The sequence below is a fragment of the Manis pentadactyla genome, chromosome 6 (genome assembly GCF_030020395.1).
Source record: "Manis pentadactyla isolate mManPen7 chromosome 6, mManPen7.hap1, whole genome shotgun sequence".
In the NCBI taxonomy this organism is placed as follows: domain Eukaryota; kingdom Metazoa; phylum Chordata; class Mammalia; order Pholidota; family Manidae; genus Manis; species Manis pentadactyla.
In genome coordinates, this window is record NC_080024.1 from 41,166,959 (window position 1) to 41,191,867 (window position 24,909).

The window sequence follows — 24,909 nt, forward strand, 5'->3', positions numbered from 1 at the left end:
CACACACACACACACACACACACACAAAATGTTATGAAGATTCTGTTATGGGAATCAGTATTTTTCTTCTACACTTTCAGGACCTGATTTTTATTAATGACATAAAAAGACAATGATTTACATATCTTAGATTCTAAGAATCTACCAAAACTGACTGAATCACTCATGTACGATGGAGTGCATCTTGTGAAGCTGTTAGATTCTAAAGTTGGCTGATGGGGTGAAAAATCACAGAATTGTGAAAAGTAATCCTTAGGAAAGCAGCATTTTGGAAATGGACATACTTTCCTTTGAAAGTCTAATACAATCAGTTCCTTCCAAAACTAAATTAGATCTCTCTTTCTTCAATTGAGGACCTGGTGAAGAGGTTGGTGTCCATTGAGTGGCTGGCCATGTTATACCAAATATATGTGGTATCTTTAGGCACCTAGCCCTACTTCAGCATCGAGAGGAACAGGCACTAAGATGTCCTGAGAGAACAGCGCATTCCTGATCCCCATCTCATGCTTTCTTAGGGGTAAAAGCTCCTTAAGTTGACCAACAGGTAGAATCACATACAACTTAAATTATTATTTTTTTCTCTTTTACACACTGAGTTCACGTAAATTAAATTCAGGTAAGATACCATGCCACCATTTCCTATAAACTAAATTTAGTCATCTAGACTAAACTTAGACTAAGTTTAAGATAAAATTTGAAGGGGCACTTACTAATTTGCTTCATGAGTGGTTGCCCTGAAGAGTGGACCATATGCAGATTGTTATAAATTAAATAACATTTCCCCCCCTGATTTGTATGATAGATTCAGGTAAGCCAGCCTGTAAGTTATTTCCTTTCCTAAAACGGCGCCCGTGCTGTTAATGCGTTTCCTCTTCCATTGTTCCCCATAACCCTGCCAAGGCTGCACAGACAAAAATAGAAATTGGGGCCCTGGGGACGTCAAGAGGAAGCCAGCAGCGAGGGGCGCTCACCGTCACAGCAGGGTTCTTCACAGTGACGCAGGGCGTCGCAGCTCGCAGGGCTCCGCTAATGCCGTGGTAGTATTTGAAACAGATTTTTATCTCCGCTGCAAATCAATTGGAAAAAAACAATAATTTAAACACTGAAACAGATCATTTAAGAATTAGCTGAGGAAATGTGCTACACTGCCTTTCAGAAAATTCTACTTATGACTCTTTGATCCTTTCTCTTCCAGTCAAAGGCAACAGATCACACCACCAATTCCTGTTTGATTTTATATGTTTCCCTGAAATTTGGGGATGCATGAAATTTTGAGATGATGAAATTTGGAATGCAAGAAATTTTGGGTTGCGATTTGGGATGAAAGAACATCCCACATATATTAGAAAAGTAATACACACAAACAACATACCAAAAAATATATATATAGTATAAAGATAAGACTAGCTATCGCCCAGGGGCGGAAGATGGCGGCGTGAGTAGAGCAGCGGAAATCTCCTCCCAAAACAACATATATCTATGAAAATATAACAAAGACAACCCTTCCTAGAATAAAGACCAGAGGACACAGGACAATATCCAGACCACATCCGCACCTGAGAGAACCCAGCGCCTCGCGAAGGGGGTAAGATACAAGCCCCGGCCCCGCGGGAGCCGAGCGCCCCTCCCCCCAGCTCCCGGCGGGAGAAGAGCAGGCAGAGCGGGAGGGAGACGGAGCTCAGGACTGCCGAACACCCAGCCCCAGCCATCCGGGCCAGAGTGCAGGGCGCTCGATACTAGGAAAACAGGGCAGCAAGAACAGTGAGCAGGCACTGGAGGCTGGGGGACAGAGGGCATAAGAAAAGCGCGCGACCATTTTTTTTTTTTGCTTTTTTGCGGTTTTGTTTTGGCGAGCGCTTTTTGGAAGTCTTAAAGGGATAGGGACCCCAATACTAGGGAAACAGGGCAGCAAGAACAGTGAGCAGGCACTGGAGGCTGGGCGACAGAGGACATAAGAAAAGCGTGCGACCATTTTTTTTTTTTTTTGCTTTTTTGCTGTTTTGTTTTGGCGAGCGCTTTTTGGAAGTCTTAAAGGGATAGGGACCCCAATACTAGGGAAACAGGGCAGCAAGAACAGTGAGCGGGCACTGGAGGCTGGGCGACAGAGGACATAAGAAAAGCGCGCGACCATTTTTTGTTTTTGCTTTTTTGCTGTTTTGTTTTGGCGAGCGCTTTTTGGAAGTCTTAAAGGGATAGGGACCCCAATACTAGGGAAACAGGGCAGAAAGACCGGTGAGCAGAGGCCTGAGGCTGGCACCGGAGAATAAAGAAAAACGAACGACCACCCCCCATTTTTTTTTTTTTTTTTATTAAAAACTTTTTTTTTTTTTAATTAAAAAATTTATTATTATTATTATTAATTTTTTTTGTGTGTGTGTGGTCGTTGTTTTGTTTTGGCGGGTGCTTTTTGGAAGTCTTAAAGGGGCAGGGCGGGTCACTTAATCCAGAGGTAGGGAATCCGGGATCTCTGGGCACCCTAACCCCTGGGCTGCAGGGAGCAGGGAGGCCCCTTACGGAGATAAATAGCCTCCCAGCAGCTCCTGCTCCAACGCGACTCCACCATTTTGGAGTAGCTGCCCGAGCCAGGCCACGCCCACAGCAACAGTGGAGATTAACTCCATAGCAGCCGGGCAGGAAGCAGAAACCCTGTCTGCACGCAGCTGCGCACCACAAGCCACTAGAGGTCGCTGTTCTCCCAGGAGAGGAGGGCCACAAACCAACAAGAAAGGAAGTCCTTCCAGCCGCCACTCATCCCAGTTCTGCACACTATTCCTATCACCATGAAAAGGCAAAGCTACAGGCAGACAAAGATCACAGAGACAACACCAGAGAAGGAGACAGACCTAACCAGTCTTCCTGACAAAGAATTCAAAATAAGAATCATAAACATGCTGACAGAGATGCAGAGAAATACGCAAGAGAAATGGGATGAAGTCCGGAAGGAGATCACAGATGCCAGAAAGGAGATCGCAGAAATGAAACAAACTCTGGAAGGGTTTATAAGCAGAATGGATAGAATGCAAGAGGCCATTGATGGAATTGAAATCAGAGAACAGGAACGCATAGAAGCTGACATAGAGAGAGACAAAAGGATCTCCAGGAATGAAACAATGTTAAGAGAACTGTGTGACCAATCCAAAAGGAACAATATCCGTATTATAGGGGTCCCAGAAGAAGAAGAGAGAGGCAAAGAGATGGAAAGTATCTTAGAAGAAATAATTGCTGAAAACTTCCCCACACTGGGGGAGGAAGTAATCGAACAGACCACGGAAATACACAGAACCCCCAACAGAAAGGATCCAAGAAGGACAACACCAAGACACATAATAATTAAAATGGCAAAGATCAAGGACAAGGAAAGAGTGTTAAAGGCAGCTAGAGAGAAAAAGGTCACCTATAAAGGGAAACCCATCAGGCTAACGTCAGATTTCTCAACAGAAACCCTACAGGCCAGAAGAGAATGGCATGATATATTTAATACAATGAAACAGAAGGGCCTTGAACCAAGGATACTGTATCCAGCACGACTATCATTCAAATATGACGGTGGGATTAAACAATTCCCAGACAAACAAAAGCTGAGGGAATTTGCTTTCCACAAACCACCACTACAGAACATCTTACAGGGACTGCTCTAGATGGGAGCACTCCTAGAAAGAGCACAGCACAAAACACCCAACATATGAAGAATCGAGGAGGAGGAACAAGAAGGGAGAGAAGAAAAGAATCTCCAGACAGTGTATATAACAGCTCAATAAGCGAGCTAAGTTAGGCAGTAAGATAGTAAAGTGGCTAACCTTGAACCTTTGGTAACCACGAATTTAAAGCCTGCAATGGCAATAAGTACATATCTTTCAATAGTCACCCTAAATGTTAATGGGTTGAATGCACCAATCAAAAGACACAGAGTAACAGAATGGATAAAAAAGCAAGACTCATCTATATGCTGCTTACAAGAAACTCACCTCAAACCCAAAGACATGTACAGACTAAAAGTCAAGGGATGGAAAAACATATTTCAAGCAAACAACAGTGAGAAGAAAGCAGGGGTTGCAGTACTAATATCAGACAAAATAGACTTCAAAACAAAGAAAGTAACAAGAGATAAAGAAGGACACTACGTAATGATAAAGGGCTCAGTCCAACAAGAGGATATAACCATTCTAAATATATATGCACCCAACACAGGAGCACCAGCATATGTGAAACAAATACTAACAGAACTAAAGGGGGATATAGACTGCAATGCATTCATTCTAGGAGACTTCAACACACCACTCACCCCAAAGGATAGATCCACTGGGCAGAAAATAAGTAAGGACACGGAAGCACTGAACAACACAGTAGAGCAGATGGACCTAATAGACATCTATAGAACTCTACATCCAAAAGCAGCGGGATATACATTCTTCTCAAGTGCACATGGAACATTCTCCAGAATAGACCACATACTAGGCCACAAAAAGAGCCTCAGAAAATTCCAAAAGATTGAAATCCTACCAACCAACTTTTCAGACCACAAAGGCATAAAACTAGAAATAAACTGTACAAAGAAAGCAAAGAGGCTCACAAACACATGGAGGCTTAACAACACGCTCCTAAATAATCAATGGATCAATGACCAAATCAAAATGGAGATCCAGCAATATATGGAAACAAATGACAACAACAACACTAAGCCCCAACTTCTGTGGGACGCAGCAAAAGCAGTCTTAAGAGGAAAGTATATAGCAATCCAAGCATATTTAAAAAAGGAAGAGCAATCCCAAATGAATGGTCTAATGTCACAATTATCGAAATTGGAAAAAGAAGAACAGATGAGGCCTAAGGTCAGCAGAAGGAGGGACATAATAAAGATCAGAGAAGAAATAAATAAAATTGAGAAGAATAAAACAATAGCAAAAATCAATGAAACCAAGAGCTGGTTCTTTGAGAAAATAAACAAAATAGATAAGCCTCTAGCCAGACTTATTAAGAAGAAAAGAGAGTCAACACAAATCAACAGTATCAGAAACGAGAAAGGAAAAATCACGACGGACCCCACAAAAATGCAAAGAATTATTGGAGAATACTATGAAAACCTATATGCTAACAAGCTGGGAAACCTAGGAGAAATGGACAACTTCCTAGAAAAATATAACCTTCCAAGATTGACCCAGGAAGAAACAGAAAATCTAAACAGACCAATTACCAGCAACGAAATTGAAGCGGTAATCAAAAAACTACCAAAGAACAAAACTCCCGGGCCAGATGGATTTACCTCGGAATTTTATCAGACATACAGGGAAGACATAATACCCATTCTCCTTAGAGTTTTCCAAAAAATAGAGGAGGAGGGGATACTCCCAAACTCATTCTATGAAGCTAACATCACCCTAATACCAAAACCAGGCAAAGACCCCACCAAAAAAGAAAACTACAGACCAATATCCCTGATGAACGTAGATGCAAAAATACTCAACAAAATATTAGCAAACCGAATTCAAAAATACATCAAAAGGATCATACACCATGACCAAGTGGGATTCATCCCAGGGATGCAAGGATGGTACAACATTCGAAAGTCCATCAACATCATCCACCACATCAACAAAAAGAAAGACAAAAACCACATGATCATCTCCATAGATGCTGAAAAAGCATTTGACAAAGTTCAACATCCATTCATGTTAAAAACTCTCAGCAAAATGGGAATAGAGGGCAAGTACCTCAACATAATAAAGGCCATCTATGATAAACCCACAGCCAACATTATATTGAACAGCGAGAAGCTGAAAGCATTTCCTCTGAGATCAGGAACTAGACAGGGATGCCCACTCTCTCCACTGTTATTTAACATAGTACTGGAGGTCCTAGCCACGGCAATCAGACAAAATAAAGAAATACAAGGAATCCAGATTGGTAAAGAAGAAGTTAAACTGTCACTATTTGCAGATGACATGATACTGTACATAAAAAACCCTAAAGACTCCACCCCAAAACTACTAGAACTGATATCGGAATACAGCAAAGTTGCAGGATACAAAATCAACACACAGAAATCTGTGGCTTTCCTGTATACTAACAATGAACCAACAGAAAGAGAAATCAGGAAAACAACTCCATTCACAATTGCATCAAAAAAAATAAAATACCTAGGAATAAACCTAACCAAAGAAGTGAAAGACTTATACTCTGAAAACTACAAGTCACTCTTAAGAGAAATTAAAGGGGACACTAACAGATGGAAACTCATCCCATGCTCGTGGCTAGGAAGAATTAATATCGTCAAAATGGCCATCCTGCCCAAAGCAATATACAGATTTGATGCAATCCCTATGAAACTACCAGCAACATTCTTCAATGAACTGGAACAAATAATTCAAAAATTCATATGGAAACACAAAAGACCCCGAATAGCCAAAGCAATCCTGAGAAAGAAGAATAAAGTAGGGGGGATCTCACTCCCCAACTTCAAGCTCTACTATAAAGCCATAGTAATCAAGACAATTTGGTACTGGCACAAGAGCAGAGCCACAGACCAATGGAACAGACTAGAGAATCCAGACATTAACCCAGACATATATGGTCAATTAATATTTGATAAAGGAGCCATGGACATACAATGGCGAAATGACAGTCTCTTCAACAGGTGGTGCTGGCAAAACTGGACAGCTACATGTAGGAGAATGAAACTGGACCATTGTCTAACCCCATATACAAAAGTAAACTCAAAATGGATCAAAGACCTGAATGTAAGCCATGAAACCATTAAACTCTTGGAAGAAAACATAGGCAAAAACCTCTTAGACATAAACATGAGTGACCTCTTCTTGAACATATCTCCCCGGGCAAGGAAAACAACAGCAAAAATGAGTAAGTGGGACTATATTAAGCTGAAAAGCTTCTGTACAGCAAAAGACACCATCAATAGAACAAGAAGGATCCCTACAGTATGGGAGAATATATTTGAAAATGACACATCCGATAAAGGCTTGACGTCCAGAATATATAAGGAGCTCACACGCCTCAACAAACAAAAAACAAATAACCCAATTAAAAAATGGGCAGAGGAACTGAACACACAGTTCTCCAAAAAAGAAATACAGATGGCCAACAGACACATGAAAAGATGCTCCACATCGCTAATTATCAGAGAAATGCAAATTAAAACTACAATGAGGTATCACCTCACACCAGTAAGGATGGCTGCCATCCAAAAGACAAACAACAACAAATGTTGGCGAGGCTGTGGAGAAAGGGGAACCCTCCTACACTGCTGGTGGGAATGTAAGTTAGTTCAACCATTGTGGAAAGCAGTATGGAGGTACATCAAAATGCTCAAAACAGACTTACCATTTGACCCAGGAATTGCACTCCTAGGAATTTACCCTAAGAACGCAGCAATCAAGTTTGAGAAAGACAGATGCACCCCTATGTTTATTGCAGCACTATTTACAATAGCCAAGAATTGGATGCAACCTAAATGTCCATCAATAGATGAATGGATAAAGAAGATGTGGTACATATACACAATGGAATACTACTCAGCCATAAGAAAAGGGCAAATCCAATCATTTGCAGCAACATGGATGGAGCTGGAGGGTATTATGCTCAGTGAAACAAGCCAAGCGGAGAAAGAGAAATACCAAATCATTTCACTTATCTGTGGAATATAAGAACAAAGGAAAAACTGAAGGAACAAAACAGCAGCAGAATCACAGAACTCAAGAATGGACTAACAGGTACCAAAGGGAAAGGGACTCGGGAGGATGGGTGGGTAGGGATGGACAAGGGGGGGAGAAGTAGGGGGGTATTAAGATTAACATGCAAGGGGGGGTAGGAGAAAAGGGAGGGCTGTACAACACAGAGAAGGCAAGTAGTGATTCTACAACATTTTGCTATGCTGATGGACAATGACTGTAAAGGGGTTTATAGGGGAGACCTGGTATAGGGGAGAGCCTAGTAAGCATAATATTCGTCATGTAAGTGTAGATTAGTGATACCAAAAACAAAGAAAAAAAAAAAAGGGCAGTTCCTGTGTGGTAACCTCCAACGAGTTCTACACAAGGGTATAAAGGGCATATAAAAGTGTAGGCAAAGGGTCTGTTTGTGTTTATACAGAGGATCAAAGCCTAATTGGGCTACCCCAAAAATGAACTAAGATACGATATGAAAAAGAACTTCCAACATCAGCACTCTCTGGAAGACTCATGCCAGAAGATGATCATCAAAAAACCCCAACAAAGATCCACGCACTGCTACAGCTGTAGATGCACTCATCCCACCCGTTCCTGGACTTGCCATGGGAATGAGGAAGGAGATATCTAAACTGGCCTGTGCATACAGTAAAACAGCAAATTTGACTGGATCTATACTGTTGGAACTCAACCAAGAATTTGGAGAAGTGCAAATTGTAGCACTCCAAACTCTTACAACTACAGACTATTTACTGTTAAAAGAACATATGGCATGTGAACAGTCCCCAGGAATGGGTTGTTTTAATTTGTCTGATTTCTCTCAGACTGTTCAAGTTCAGTTGGACAATATCCACCATGTCATAGATAAGTTTTCACAAATGCCTAAGGTGCCTAACTGGATTTCTTGGTTTCACTGGAGATGGCTGGTAATTACAGATATGCTTTGGTTATGTAACTATACTCCTATTATGTTAATGTGTGTGCGCAATTTAATTAGTAGCTTAAAACCTATTCATGCTGAAGTACTCTACAAGAAGATATGCCAAAGAAATAATCAATCTTCCCATGTTTTCTTCTGCCTGCTCCTTCTACAGCTTTTCTTCTTCCTTCCTAATTACAACCCTTAAATAGAATTCGTGCCTCGCATCAAATTTACCGAGTATCATAATTCTTCCAAGTGGTAAAGATACCTCAAGACAAATGCTGGGCATAGAAGCCACAGGGCATAAATATGCAAAGATGTAAAAAGCTAACCTTTTCAAACAATAAGGCTTCCCTCTCACTTACCAACTTCACATTTCCCTGTATGGCCCCGGAAGATGACTGGTTAGCCAGAGACGGGTAAGATTCCTCAAGGGAGGAACAACCTAAGACAGGCACAGTCGCAGGGGGGCCATCAGGTGAGAAATTGGGGATCAACAGAGGTGAGGCTTAGAACCTCACCCCCCCCGTTCTGAGAGAAATCTTCTGCATACGTGGATGTTTTATTGCCCTGGTCTAGCTTGGATTAACACATAGTCTACAGGCACACACCTGATCATCTACATTTGCTCTCTTACAACACTAAACTATGTTTTCTACCTTTATCTTGTATCTACCTACCACTTCAGCATTTTATTAAAAATAATAATAATAAAGAGAGAAATGTAGTATCCACACATAAATCAAGTATAAAAACCAAATGAGTATTCATATTGGAACTGACTGTTTAGAGTTCATAATGCATGAGCAAAACTGAAAGTTTCTGTGATGACTGCCCTTGTACTGTTCACTATGTAACTTATTCATTATGTAAGAATTTGTTCTCCATGTAAGAACTTGTTTGTTATGCCTCAGAAGATTGGAGACTGACGAAAATTAGGCTTGGGGTGGATTAATGATTGTGCATTGAGCATTGACTCCCCTATACAGAATTTTATTGTCGTTAACAATCATTTGATCAATAAATATGAGAGATGCCCTCACAAAAAAAAAAAAAAAAAATGACTAGCTATCATTTGTTGAGGTGTTCCACGATGTACTAGACAGCACTATGTTTCTGCTCATGCTGCTGTTTAACCTCACTTCAACATTGCTAGGCAGAAATTCCTGTTCCCATACTACAGATGAAGTGTTGAGGTTTTCTGAAGGTCAAACAAACAAGAAATGACTGAGTTAGGATTCAAACTCATAATATACAGATGGCAGCTGTCAATGGAAATAGAAAAGCAGCAGCTAACAAACTGTGAAATAATACTATGGTAGACTCTGCAGTGATAGGGTGTAGGAATCTATATTATTTTAGTTTTCCAAGTGATTTAAATGAAGCTATTAGACAAGAATAGAATTCAGGAACAACTGGTATATATAGATATAGATATGATGTGATATATATACATATATACCAAAGACACTGAAGAGCTGACAGCTTCACAGAGCTTTAAGGCAAGGTAAAACCCGAAGGGAGTTACACAGATCACAGATACATGTACGTATATATAGATAGATAGATATAGATATATCTACAGGTGTGTATATATGTATGTGTGTGTATATATATATATATATATATATCTCACAGGTGTGTATATATATTGTGTATAGCAGAGATAAGCACAAGTGTGTGTGCATGCATGTGTGTTATTGATTTTAAAAGTAACTACAATTTCAAAGACCATGAAGCTAAAATGTGTCAAAGATAAAACCCACAGTCACCAGAATTCTCTGTATACAGTGTCCAAGTCACTGCAAGATGTCCATCGACATAGGAAATGATGCTGGTGGGCAGGCCGCAGGGGAGAGTGCCAGCCTACAGCAGTGGGGTTCTTCTCCCAGCTGAGTCACCTGGATTATTAAAGTGGGGTCACTAGATGTATTTTCCCAAGGAAGTTAATCTTCCACTGACTCTCTTGTCTGCATCAAATGGCTTCCTCCAGAGTATTTGGTTTGCTTATTTAAGAAAAAGATATAATGATTAAAGTAAAATCCTCTTTTAATAATTTATATAGGAAAAATTAGGAATATTATATATAGGAATATAATATACTTTCTTATCAATGACAAAAATATGAAATCTCAAAAAATTAGGGCAGTCATGGGGTAAAATATGTCCATTAGGTGATATAATCATGATGTAGTTCTTCACAATATAGCTAGAATCATCAAGCAAAAGATTTTTACCATGTGCCCATCACAACACACACCTACTATGCCAGACAGTACAAGGGAATCAAAGAAAGGTTTCTAGTCTAGCAGGTGTTTTACAGTGTGGCCATTAAGATGGCGATCGCAGGCATGACAGAACACAGAAGACAAGCACTAAACAGGAACAGTGCCAGGCAGAAGGGGACACAGACTGTGGAGTCAGAGATCTCTCATGGCACAAAAAGGCCCGGACTCAAACTTAGAGATGAGAATGGTAGCAGAGGAAGTCGGCAGTGAGGAGCAGCTAAAGCAGGGAAGCAGGAATGAGCATTCCGGGCTTGAGCAACAGCAAGACCTACACAGGAATCTAGCTTTACTGTCACTTCAACTCCCTGGGAACACCTCCTCAAAGGACTCTGCAGAACATGGACAGAGGCATTTGGTTATTACTGAAACAGCAATACCAGCAAATATTTGAGCAAACCTTACTTTTCCACTTGCTTTCTTCCAACACCAACAGCATATTTTCTGCAAGAACAAAGCTAAACAACGTGCGCAAGGCCTGTCACAGCAGAACATGCTTAGTGACAGGCATGAGGATTTACTTCTGCAGGCGTGAACTCATTAGTATCACATTCTAAATGCTGGAAATCAGCAGAATGTGAATCTGCCTGCAGTGGTACCTCACTGATCAAGTTATTAGCTAGTGAGTAAAAAGCTCATTTCTCAATAAGGAGAAGGGCATTTTTATAAGACACCTTCCCCTAACTCTCTCTCAAGTTAGGATGCCATCCCCTCTTTTGTAAGGTTTTACAAGTCAGTTCGGTAACAGATTCTGAGACAAGAAAAATGTGACTACTTGTTTTTATTTGAGGATGCTGATAGGCCAGCTTTGCTAGCTGACCTTTTGGGTATTACTTTATTTCTTGCTATAATAAAAATCTCCAATCCCTGTAACAAATTAGAATCCCGGAAACCATACATAAACTTATTCTGAATTGCACAAGGTAGATTTTGTGGACATGATCACTGGAAACACTGCAGAGCTGACAGCTGCATAATGCTTTTAAAAAAAACATGCAAAGCTGAGGGGATTTGCACAGACCACCCATCACAAAGCCAAACACACACAGGCCAGTCACCAGATAGGAAAACACAGTGCTGAACAGAACTAGGTGTTTGCACCTGGACTGAAATGAGCCAGCTCTTTCAACAGGACACTAGTGAAAATTTCTGCCCCTAAAATACAGGAATGTTCCATGCTGAGTGGGAGTTTTCATCTTTAATTATTTAATGTTTTAGGAGGCTGCTCAAGACTTTTTAAAATGACTTTTTAAAACTTAATACAGAACAAGTTTATGTATGGTTCCAGGGATTCTAATTTGTTACAGGGATTGGAGATTTTTATTCTAAACAACATCCCCCTGAGTAAGAGAGAGAGAGCACCATTTTGATTAATGTACTTGAACATGTTAGTTATGGTTGGAGGTAACTGAGAATACTCAAAAAGGTTGGAAAAAGGAAGGCAGCATTCATGCTTCTATTTTAGATACAATTTTTTACTTCTAGCTGCAAGAGGAAAAAGAAAAGCGGCTCCTCAGACACAGATGCAAGGCCAAGGGAAAGCCCCAGTAAGGGAGGCGCCCACTGCCCAGGGCCAATCCTGCGCACAGGCTGCGGACCAAGGAGCAATGCAGGGTCCCACCTACCCGACAATGGCCCCTCCACAGCCAACACCTTCTCCTACTGCTGTCAAATCATGGGCAAAACATTACAGCTATTACTTCAGACGATAAAAAGCAAGAGTATTTTCTCCAAAAATCTGCTTATAGAAAGCACATTGCCTCAGAGGGCAGTGAGCCAAGAGAAAGGTGGGGCCTCCCACCCGAATCTACAAGGACCTCCCTCCTGGAAGGAAGAGCATCGCCCCGCCTCAGGGGCATCTTCCTCTCTTTGAGGCCCCTTCTGAATGACAGAAGCCAGTCACGACTCATGGAAACACCTTGCGGGCCTCTCAGTTATCATGATACTTTCATTTATACAGCTACTAAAATAAAGATTTGGCAGCCTCTATTTAATTCTGACAAGACATACAAGCCCGTTTATTTTCAAATTTATAACTTACTAATTTCCATACATATAAGTGAAGACATCCCCTAGAGCCACAGCATGACAGCTCCATCCCCCCACAGATGCAGGGGACCGCTGTGCCATGTCCCTTTGGATTTGTTTTGGGGGCAGGGTGGAAAAGTAGAAGGGCCTTTGAACTGTGTTTAGGAACTGAAGCCTATTCCTAAGCAAAGGGGTTTCTGTACCTCTGTGATGCTGACAGTGTATTTCTAAAGCAGTCATTCTACCATCTGTGTTGGAGTTAATATATGAATAAAATGTTTCCACAGAGATCACGCGAGACTTGTAAAGCTGGCTGCTTTCAGGGAGGGTAAACCAGTGACAGGGCATGAAGTTGAGGAGGCATTTACTTTCACCTCTGCCTTTTAATATTATGCTCCTTTCATATATTACCTATTCAAAAATCATTTTTTAAAAGCAATGTCAACTCAGGTACATTAACTCTTAGGCATAATTATAAGATTCCATTTCAGGCTTTCTGAAAAAGGGTTCTACAGGCCACCCCTGCAAAATATGGTTTTGTTTCAGACTGGGATCTTGTCCATCACCTTAAACAGCCACAAGATTCACTTAGGCAGTAGTTTGTTAATTGTTTATTTCTATTTAGAAAGTCTGGATTTTCCCCAAGTGTCTAGAAGTTGGATATTTTGAACCACAAAGTGGATAGAATGGAAATGACCTTGCTTTAATCATTTATATTAAAACAATAATTTTTTTAAAAGTCAAGCTAACTGCAATTTATTTTATAAACCCGACTTTAACCATCACCGTATGTTAACCATTAACCTTTTATTATACTCTTAATAGTAGGATTCCTGTTCATAGGCTCTTTTATTCAGAGGCCACAAATTAGGAAAAAGGGAGCACTTTTTAATCCTCATGTTTTTGAGGAAATGTGCCTGCCTTTCTAATGACGTGCTGATTTCTCATCTACACATTACTGCAAGTTGTCTTCTCTTTCACAAGAGCCACTGGGGCCTGACATGTCCAGGCCCTCATCTGCTAAAGCTCAGATAAACAATCATGAAAATCATAGAAAATACTAGTGCAGATGTGGAAGAGACCTAACAGGATTAAAAAACTAACTGGACTCAAAACAAAGATTCAGGAAAAGCACCAACTCACCCTCCAAGAAGCAAAAAGGCCCTTCTGATATCAGTGGGAAAGGGCTTAGGAGAGGATATTGGGTCAGAGGCTCTGACAATACAAAAAAGAAGCTGAAAAAAATACCCCACCTCCCACCAATGAAAAACCGCCCATAAAGGTTCTGTTCTGACAAGGTACTGCATGTTGGAAATCACATTAACCTCAGCACTGTCAGAGACAAGGCTCTCCTTTACACAAACCGCTTGCATCTCTGAGGCTCAGGTTCCTAATCCTGTCCACTTCCCAAGGCTGAGACAGGTAAGCTATGTGAAAGCACTATATAATTTATACAAATATCGATGTTCCAATATTATCCTTAATGATCATAAAGCAGTTCAGTACACAGCAATGAAGTTTACTGTGTCTAAGCTCATTCACTGGCGCTTTGTAATTTCCTCACAACTGGGGAGAGATAGATGGACAGTGAATAAAAGGAATGAAGAAAGGACAAAAACAGGTCTGAATGAATGAATAAATGCATGAATGAATGACCACAGTCTATGAAAGAATATACAAAATAAGATAGACACCTTGGCATGCCAAGACCACTTTTGAAACTCCTTAATTTCAAAACTCAAGATGCATACTGTAAAGATGACCCATTCAGTTTCTACAAACATAAGTTCATTTGAGGAATATTTTGGGAGTCATGACAACTAAGGGCAGATGAAGCTGACCCTCCTTCCATGCCTAGGAAAGTCATCTACCCAAAATTAAACCTGTCTTTGCCCTTCAAGTTCATTTAAGTAGGCCCTGTAATAATGTAAGTCAGGCCCTCCTGCCTCCTCTGGGGATTTATCCAGACAAACTAAAGCCATCTTTACATTCAGAAATAGCTTAGAGGGTGTTCAAATCCAGGTTTGCCCATGCACTTAGGTCAGTTTTCAGAGAATTTTACTTTGTCTGTACTTCTGATGAGCTAAAGATGAATTTTCTTTCTGAAGATGAAAGCAGAAGTTTAAATGTCATAAGTTTTCAAGATTAGAGGTTGAAAATAAAGAAGTTAACTCCACTACCACCACCCTTTTCTTGTTAAGTTCCATGCCATCAGCTCCAGAAATTCAAGCACAATTTCATTATGCTGAGAAGTCCCCTTAGGTCTGCTCTAGCCAGATACGGGGTAAAAAAAATGATGTCTAGAAGACAGACTATACATGTAAGTCCTGATATAAACAGCACCAGAGGTTTTTACATTGTATGGATACTGAAAGGATAGGGATGTACACCGGAAAGACATTCTAATTAATAAGATAAACCTATTCTAAAGCCAAGTCTTTCTGTAAATCTCACTCTTTTGACCTAATTTATGTAACTTTTCTTGGACCGTCAAAAATATATTACTGAATATTTCCAGTTTTACAATCATGCTACACAATATCCCCAATATGTGTGAAAAATAAAGGTAGAAATTAGAGGAGAAAATAAAAGAAAAAAAACCTAGTTTTTGCTTCAATTCAAATTCAATGCCAAGCCCAATTCTATTAAATTGTGAGGTGCAAAGAAAAACATTTGTCATGACAGAGATATTTACTAGACTCAAATCAGCCAGGACATTATGAATCTCTGACAGTTTTGGGAGGAGAAAGAAAATCAATCCATGGCAAATTGGATGCTCTGTAAGTGGTTTTTATTCCCACATAATGTTCCAAATTATAGCAGCATGTGATACTGACTTCTCCCCAGGTGTTCTCATGTGCGGCATAACATGGGTCTGCAGTCCTCATCAAGAGGCAATCATTCACAGCAGCCTTCAGCATTCTGGAGTGAAGAGGAAGGTTCTTTTACCCTTTCCCCTGAAATTCAGTTGGCAATGTTTCTCAGCTAGATCAGCCTCTTGAACTCCGGGATCCATTCAAAGGAGCATTCACCCTGAAAGTAAACCCAGCTATTTCCCATTCCATTTTTTTCCCTACATTCTTTTATCACTTATTTCTCTCATTACATAGGTAGTAGGAGGCAATGTTGGAAAGTAAAGAAAAGGAGAAATTGGCAAAAAACTAATCACTCATAATTTCACCTCCTAGAAGCAACCCTTATTCACATTTTGGAAAATCTTCTTCCAGACTTTTTTTCTAAATGCTGTGATATTGGTTGGCATTATGCTACGTGTATTTGTTTTATCCCCCCTCCCCCCACTTACTGATATATCATGAGCATTTGCCCTTAAAAACTATACTCTATTTAAGAATTTAAGACAGAATCTGGATGGAAATTGAAATACTGGCTAAATACTGAGAAGTATATAGTCCTTTGGGGACAGAAGCAAGAATAGAGAAAACAATGAAATGCTGACTTACCAGTACGGATGGAAAAGAAATCACCTGATGCCTTCAATGGCAATTTAAAGTAATAGATGTGAATATTTTAAAATAACTTTTACTGAAGTTTTATATACCTCAGAAAAAATATGCTTACAGAAGATTTCCATTTAATCAAAATTTACTTTGTATTGTAAGGTTTAATAAGTACCACCCATAAGTACTAGTAGCCACACACAAACACATACTCTCTCATATTAAATCCCTTGTATATGGAAAACTTAATTTTTTCACAGAGCTAAACAACTCATAAAAATTTTAAGGAGCCCATTACATGAATGAAGAATTCTGCAAATGTAGAAGTTGGGCCAACTAGTACATAATGTATCCATTTGCAGCCAATTTCTGATTCCTAGTAAACTGACCTCTATGGCAGCGTGACCCAGACTGTCTCATCTACACGTGTCAGGACCAGGACCCAAATGCAAAAGTCTACTGCTGGAAGAAATAACAGCCATATATTCTCAAGGCAAATATAAATGTTAAGGTAACTAAAGTGCTGAATTATTTTTTCTGCTCCCTGAAATTAATATAATGAATATTAATTATAAATGTATATACAGGGATATATAAAATGTATAAAGTATTAAAATAACCATAACTTATATACTTTACATTCATTAGTTATATATAATGTATATATGTATATATACATACATATGTACACACACCCATACACACACATACTTTCTTCAGAATAGGTGAATATTCTCTAATGAGCATTTTCTAAAACAATGTACTTTCCAGTTTGGAGACCCATGGCATAAATATGTAAATCAGAGCCAAAACCTTTAAAATAACATTCAGAAAAGACTCTGAAAGATTTCTGTACAGTAGTTATGCAATATTCAGTGATAAACTTATGTTTTATACTAATTACTTACGTTCCATGAAATAGGGTCCAGGCTCAATTCTCCATACAATTTGCCCTTTTTGTGTTCCCGTCACACCCCTGTTTTTAGAATCCCAGAAGTTGGCTGGAGAATTCTCATCTGGAAAACCAAAGAAAGACTTTTCAGCTTAATTATAACCTATTTGTTCTTCTTTAGCTCAAAGACTAATACAAGTTCTAAATTACGTGAAAAAAGATAAAGGGGAAAATATTCATAAACACTATTACCAATGACTGGTCCCAGCAGATTACTACCCTGCATTTGCACATCTGCATCTAGAGGGGAGCAATGGATAGAAGGTGGCACCCCTGGGCCCAGCTGACCAGTATCGCCAAATGACAAACCTGCAGAGAACCCAGGGCACAAGGGCTGCAGCAGAGGGGAGGAGCTGAGCTGGGGAGTGAGGGAGGGCAGGGTGCGCTCCCATCATTAAACCCTCTATAAAAAAGAAAGTGGGAGTAGAGCTGGGAGAACAGAACACAACTCAGGCTGGGATGAAAACAGGGACGTTCAGCCATGAAACTGAGTCGAGACACAGTTCAGGTTTGCCATAAGCCATGTTCAGGGGACACCAGTCAAGGCCTCAAGTCTGCTGGGCAAACTTTTACAAAAAAGGCCAGAGGCGGTAAACCTCAAGCAATACAAGAAAAAGAAAGGGAGAGAGTTTAGGCTGTTGTATGGAAAAAAGATAGAAAGGACAGGGACCTCAGGAACAGGCTTGAAAGCAGCCTGTTCCAAGCTTCCTGACCTCATGGCAGGTAGAAAATGGTACTATTTGTTGGCACACTGGGGTAATGACAGAGATGCTGACAACTCAGAATGACAGGCAGCGATGCTCCGGCTGCTCCCGGCTCTGCCCCATTGCTCTCAGCACTGAAGGCATTTGTATTCCATAACTTGCTCATATCACACTAGTTTGACGCTCTGCCCTAGGGCCTAAAACAGGACCTGAAACTAAAACCATGAGAAGGAGAGTGTCCGGAATTTTATGGGTACACAAAAATGTGTATGGTAACACTGGCTCTTCAAGTCAGATGCACCTTATTCGTTGCCCCCAATCCCCTTCCCAGGAGAAAAGAAGAGGGATAACATTTTAACTGAGAGCAGGAATAAACTGGCAGGGTGAAGTAAGAGCTACACTAAAAAAGAAAGGATGGAGAAAAGTTCCCAAGCCCAAGGGAATAACCTGAGAAGAAAAACCTGGCTTCTAAGAGCATGAAAGAAACAGAAAGAGGGCCAAAGTGAGGGGTCAGATAACCCACCTCTGGGGGATTTCTGTCTCTGGTTGTACTTGGCCCTCACTGGTCTCATCATATTGATAAGCCAAAGGACTTTGAGGGGAATGGCCTTTCCATGCCATTTGCAGTCGGTACATGATGTCAAAGATTCTTTTTGTGAAAGGCCATGAAGCAGCCACTGTTCCTTACAAGGATGGAGAGGCAGGATCCACTCACACTGTCACCTCCTCAACGAGCAAGGCAAGGCAAACCACTCCATTCCATCACGGAACTACAACACCGTGAGGCGGGTGTTTGGGAGGCCCTCTGGGGCTCGCCTACAACTGCCCTTGAAAGAAGTCTGTGGCCCCTTAGGGCAGAGCCTACTCACTGACTACCCATCGAGCTTCTTCCTTGCCAACCAAGCCCCAATTTTGTCCAAGGCAGAATGTTCCCAGTTAAAAATACCTCTCGAGTATCCCTAGCAGCTAAGGGTAGCATGTGGCATAGTTCTGACTAGTGAGATGTAAACAGAAGTCTACTAGGTGGGACTTCTGGGAAAGCTATTATTTTCCTGATTGAAAAAAGGACTTACCCAGTAATCCTTTTGCTCGCCCCCCTCCCTTCTTCTCCAATGAGAGCACAAGCTAACAATGGCAGAGTGAGAAGCTGGAAGCAATTATGAAGCTTCTTTAAGCTCTGCACCCACCACCTGCCTTCAGGCTTCTCACTCCCTGGGTAAACATGAATTCCTATTTGATCAGGACCTTGTGGCTGGGTTTCTGTTTCTTGCAGCTTAACACCATTCCTAAGAAATACCCACCATCCTAAAAACCACTCAGTGAGTGAGACCTGTCGTGCCTGACACAGAATCCCCAAGACTGTATCACTCACTTCTCCAGGTTAGACAACACAGGTAGTGGCTTCCCTTCTAAACATAGTTTAAGGGGCAGAGTGGCTTGGATGGGGAAAGGGGCGCTCACGTGTTCACAAATAAATGTACTTTATTAGCTGTTTGTTACCTGAAAAACACAGAAAGCTAAAAACTGCAGGGAAAAGAACACAGGCATAGGGAGTAGAAGGTGTGTGGCTATTCAAAACACTTTTTTTAAAAATGTGGCTATGCACATATGAAATCTTCTCAAAATGTTGTGAGAGTTTCCTCCTGAGGCCTCAGGAAAGATGCAGCAGCATCACTCTTGTTCTAAGGAGGAACTACTAGGATCTCTGCACTTGTCACATGTGACCTCACTGTGAGAGGGTTTACATTTCTGGTATTCTCCCCAAGCCATCAGGTAAGCTGAACAAGTACACATCTGACACAACCTTGGGTAGATGGACAACTGAGGAGGCCATAATGGAATAAGAAGAATCATTTTACGTGCTCTGAGCTCTGGACAGAAGTGAGGCCTGAGGCATGACACAACCCCCTACATGCTCCCCGGAAGAGAACTTGGACAGAGGACCCATGTTGGCATCCCTCCTGTTCCAACAAGGGTCACTGAGGACTCTCTCCCTGCCAGCCACATTCACATCAAGACATAAATACTGTGCTACACGAATATCCTTCCTCAGCCTCAGGAAACAGGGAGAACAAGTGACGGGTGCTTCCTTCCCGAGGAATAGACCTAAGGTCAATGTTCAATTCACACACCAGCTTGAGTTGGGACGACCATATGTCTTTGACATCAGTTCTCCTCATTGGTTCATAGACCATGTACACAACTCCAATTGTAGAATTTATGATGTTTAAAGAAATTAAGGCTAGCCCCTTGGAGCAAACTGTTGGAAGTGCACCATGGAACTCAAATGACACATATGAGAAATGGGTCAGAATTAGGATGAGTAGACCCAGAGAAGTTCAATAAGTCTGTTCCTATTTAAAAAAAAAGTCCAAATGCCACAGCAAAGGATCATCCAATAAACTTTCATGGGGAAGAGCTTATTCCCACCAAGCATTACATGTGACAGGTAGGAGATACCCAAGTTGATTAATATTCTGGTATTCCAGATTAAAATTTTTCTCTGACATTGTTTCTGATAATTTGTTATCCCCGACAGATACAAGCAGTTCTGCCATCAAGTGGCAGCTACCCTTACTTGAAAATATCAAGTCCCCAAAAATTATAATCATAAATATATTTCTTCCTTTAACTGAATAAAGGTTCTGTAGACCAAAGAAATACCATTGGTCTTGAAAACCAAATATCAATCACTCCATTTATATTTGGCCACTTCCCTTCTCCATTTCTCTTAACTATTCAAATCTGACCCACTGTCTTCACATCCCCTATCTAACGTCCACCTCCCACTTGGAGCAGAATGCCATCCACAACATGGGAGATATCAGGCCTCATCTCCCTGGCTTCTCCATCTCCATACTACCTCCTTTTTTGTATCCATACCTACTTCTTGTCTTCTTGCCCAGGGTTCTACCCCCTATTTTGGTGGTGTCTTGACCCAATCGCCTCTACCAGGCACCTTCTCTCTCTCACCTTGATCTTTAACTTCTCTTTCTCAACCTAAAAAAAACATGTCAGCTTCCATGAGGCACACTTGCCTGGTTTCGCTTTTGCTTTTGCTCTTTGACCATTCATTACCTTCTTTTCTCCCTTCCTGTTCTCATTCTTACTTCCCTTCCTACTAGGATTAAAGTTTCTGTTCTCCAATTACAGTTGAGTCTGTATTCTAGGAGTATATTCTGGATATTAAGGTAATTTTCTAGTTAGAATATAATTACAAAAAAGAAACACAGGAGATGTTTATTTCATGTACCTAAATGTCTTCTCTAATTTTGTTTGATAGGATTTATAAAAAGCTTGTGCACTCATGTCTCATGTATTTTCTTTGTTCTTTTATAGTATAGTTGGCACTACATTTTATATAAAAGCAATGCGCACACACACAAAAAGCCCTAAAATCCTTTCAATATAATTTTTATACCTATGTATGAATATTGTTGGAACATTATCAAAAAAATTTTGAAAATCTTCACTCTGGTTTTGTTTTAGCAATCCATGACACTTTTCCAAAATGATTTCATTTAGTATTGCTTTAAATTACTCTTTAGGGCTATTCCAGTTAATTTTGTTACTAATACTGATATTACTTCTGCTAAGGCTACTTCTCCAAAGGAGAAACAAATAAAGTGTTTGGACTGGGGAAACAAAGAGATAGAGATACAAGATTACACCACACACAACTCTCTTCTGTTAACTATAGAGTATAGTGGCTCAGAGAATTTTCTCAGATCTGATTATTTAGGAGAAACAGGTCTCTTTTCTTTAATTAAAACCACATGATTTTTAGGAAGAATACCTTAGAGTCTTAAACAGAATCTATATAGAAGCAGACTTAACATTTCCTGCACACTCACCAAGTCACAAGGCATCAGTGGCTAACTTTTTAGCTAATCAGTCCTCCACAGCAATGACAGCCCAACCCCACTGCTCACAGTGAATATGCCGGGGATACTTTGATTAAGTAGGTTTGAGTTGGGACGCAGGAATCTGAAATTTACCAAGCACCCCAACCAGCTGATTCTGATACAGACACTATAAAGACCACAAATTGAGAAATTCTACTTCACGGTTGTTTCTGGGGAAATTGAGCAATCAAAGCAGTGCCATGAATCGTGCCTATCTCTTTAACTATTGCCCTCTCATTTGTTAGCTTGTTCATTCATTCATTCAGTCACTCACTGAAAAGCATTTACTGAGTGCCTGTGATGAAGATCAAGAACATCCATTTCCTGGAATAAGGAGTTGGCTGTAGTAGGAGCAGACTCGCAGGTAAGGCCCACTGCAGCGCAGAGAGCTGCAGTGGAGCTGTGCACACCTAACAACATGTTAAAGGAGAGCAGAAGAATGGTTAGTGTTCCCTGTGACGGTGTATAATTAATTCATGCAGCTCTGGTTCTATCAAGTTTGGAACAGGCACATGGAGAAATCCTTTGTGAGATCTTCATATTTGAGCAATCATTAAGGTGTCTCATCCGTTCCTTTGCTTCACGGTTCCTTAGACATAGTAATTTACTTCCCAGGGTTCATTGTTTGGGCTCCGAGAATAGTCATCAGAAGCAACAAACAAATGGCCATATTTAGAGCTGAATTCAGTGGTAAAAGTTACTATTGTTGCCTGAACCCTAGAATGTTATCCTTTTCTTCCTTGGAAAAGTAGAATTAATTACATTAACCTACATTGTGATTAGAAAGAGCAATTTTTTAAAAAATGAAATGAATTATTTTTTAAATGTCACAAAAACATAAAGTAATGTTAAGCATAAAAACTTTTGTTTTCAACCTCTTCCTTCTCCATATATTTCATATACAGAGATAGGTATGAAAACTAAAAGATTAATTTTTTTCTTGGATGATTTTTGGACTCCAGAAAATGTTCTGTGACTAGGCTTTCAAAATAGTAAAAGAATATATACAAGACATGATCAAACCTATCAAACATACCCAAAAATAATCTGGATTTGGAAATGTTTCTATGTCTATAATAGTATTTCCAAAACCCTCCATATAGTACTGGAGATAAAATAGGAACAAAAAGTACTCAAACCTTCATTCTTCTATCAATCAACCCTGGTAAATGAGAAAAGATGATAAATTTTAAGAGAAAGATTCCAGGTGACAGACTATGCCAGAGAGATGGAAAATTATGTTTATAATTTTTCTTTTGCTTTGAAGTATTCCCTCTCCACATTTTCTCAAAAATGACATAGGTATCTAAATTGTTTTAAATTACCTTCTAGATATAAGCTGAATATAACTATGTCCTGAGATTGGATCATAAAGGGGATGTGGCTTTATTTTGGCTATAGCTGGAAATTAGATGCCCTCTGTAATTTGGGCATTGCATGGATTTGGGACTTGGAGAGCAATGCTAAGCTACAATTTGAATCAAAATGATCCTTTTAGACCCAGACAAAGAGAACACACCTTCACAGGGACTGTTTGACTGTTAAAACTTCACAAATTTTTTACCAACATATTGTAGGAAGGTTATGGAATCCCACTGCAATGTGAGAGGGAAACAATGATGATGACTTTGAGAGCTGAACTACACTGTGAGGGAAGAGGGAGTCTTTACCACTGATCGTGCCAAACAGAGCACCAATCTTACCAAGTGCTATGAGAATTCATTAACAAACTTCCTCACGAACTTGTAAACTTGGCATTAGCCTTTAACCCAATCTCCCTGGATGCCCAATTCCTTAACCCTGAAGCTCTCTTTGGAGGGAAAAAAGAGTGTCAGACATGCTTAGAGATTATAATCAAGATAAAACACCACGGCTGGGAACACACCCACTGGTAACTATGGCTTTGGAGCCACATGAATGTCTATTTTCTTGTAGACACAGAAAGATTTGCTGATTGGAATGCACCAGAGATGGGAGAAAAAGACAACAGCACAATACAGGTCAGAAGAAGAAACAAAGTCTGAGAAGAGCTGATGACACGTCTATAACATCTGGGTTTGGGGTTCTGTGTGCCCTGAAGGGCATGCGCATTGCTGTCTGGGAGGCAGCCCCGGCAGGGCGCAGTGGAATGGGGCGCTCATGTGATGCAATGCCCTGCACCAAGGATGAGAGAGATGTTTTATTGTCATCTCCTCTATGGGAGGCCATCCACCAGGGTGGTAGAGACCAACCTAGAGAGTGGGAAATCTTTCACAAGATCCACCCTGGGAGACTTACAACCCAGTCCTCATCACAGCCCTAAGGGGCCTCCTGAACACACACCTCCGGAAATGCTGGAAAGAGAGGAAGGATATTCTCCTAAGCAGCTTCCTATATAAAACACTCAATCCTAAACAATTCAATTAAATATTCAATTGACAAAGAAGGAAACAACCCACAGACCAATGAGAACAAATACTTGAACTTATTTCAGCAAATGCCACCTAAGAGTTCATCCAGGGCTCAGAATATCAGATAAGAAAGGGCAGTTCAGCAACAGTTTCTTAAAGAACCCATTTTAAACACAGGTAGTGTTTACATATTGAAAACATGTCTGTCCTTTGTTCAGTGGCTCCCTGTTTCTTTCAGAATAAAATCCAAAGCCTTTGTGAAAGCTTACAGTGCCCTATAGCACCTGGCTACCTCCCTTCCTCCAAGCTCTGATTTCCTTTCCCTACCTTCTCCCATTCCTTCCTTGCTCCTATAGCAGTATTGGACTCCTTTATATTGAAGGGAATCAGAGTGCCATCCTAAAATATGCCACTGTGAGCTGAGCAAGTAGCTCTCTTTCTCTTCTATGTCCAAATTTGTAAAGGTGTCACCCTTTACTGTACCAGAAAAAGGACAACTCTTAATCACCAAGAAGACTCTTACCAAGGAGAAGGAACAAACTTCAATCTGCATACAACCTTGCCTTTCATTAGCTTCCCCCACTTC

The 24,909-nt window shown here is 40.4% G+C and overlaps 1 protein-coding gene across 3 annotated transcripts in view; it reads right to left on the reverse strand.

The window, feature by feature from the left end:
- The window catches only part of HECW2 (HECT, C2 and WW domain containing E3 ubiquitin protein ligase 2), a 343,025-nt gene that overhangs the window by 126,446 nt on the left and 191,670 nt on the right, over positions 1–24,909 (reverse strand). For all 3 annotated transcript variants that reach the window (XM_057503729.1, XM_036927906.2, XM_057503730.1), the window contains 2 exons: positions 17,281–17,388; positions 972–1,066 (listed from right to left, as the gene is read on the reverse strand). In XM_057503729.1, the coding sequence (XP_057359712.1) occupies positions 972–1,066; positions 17,281–17,388 (203 nt within the window). The remainder of the gene's footprint in view (positions 1–971; positions 1,067–17,280; positions 17,389–24,909) is intronic.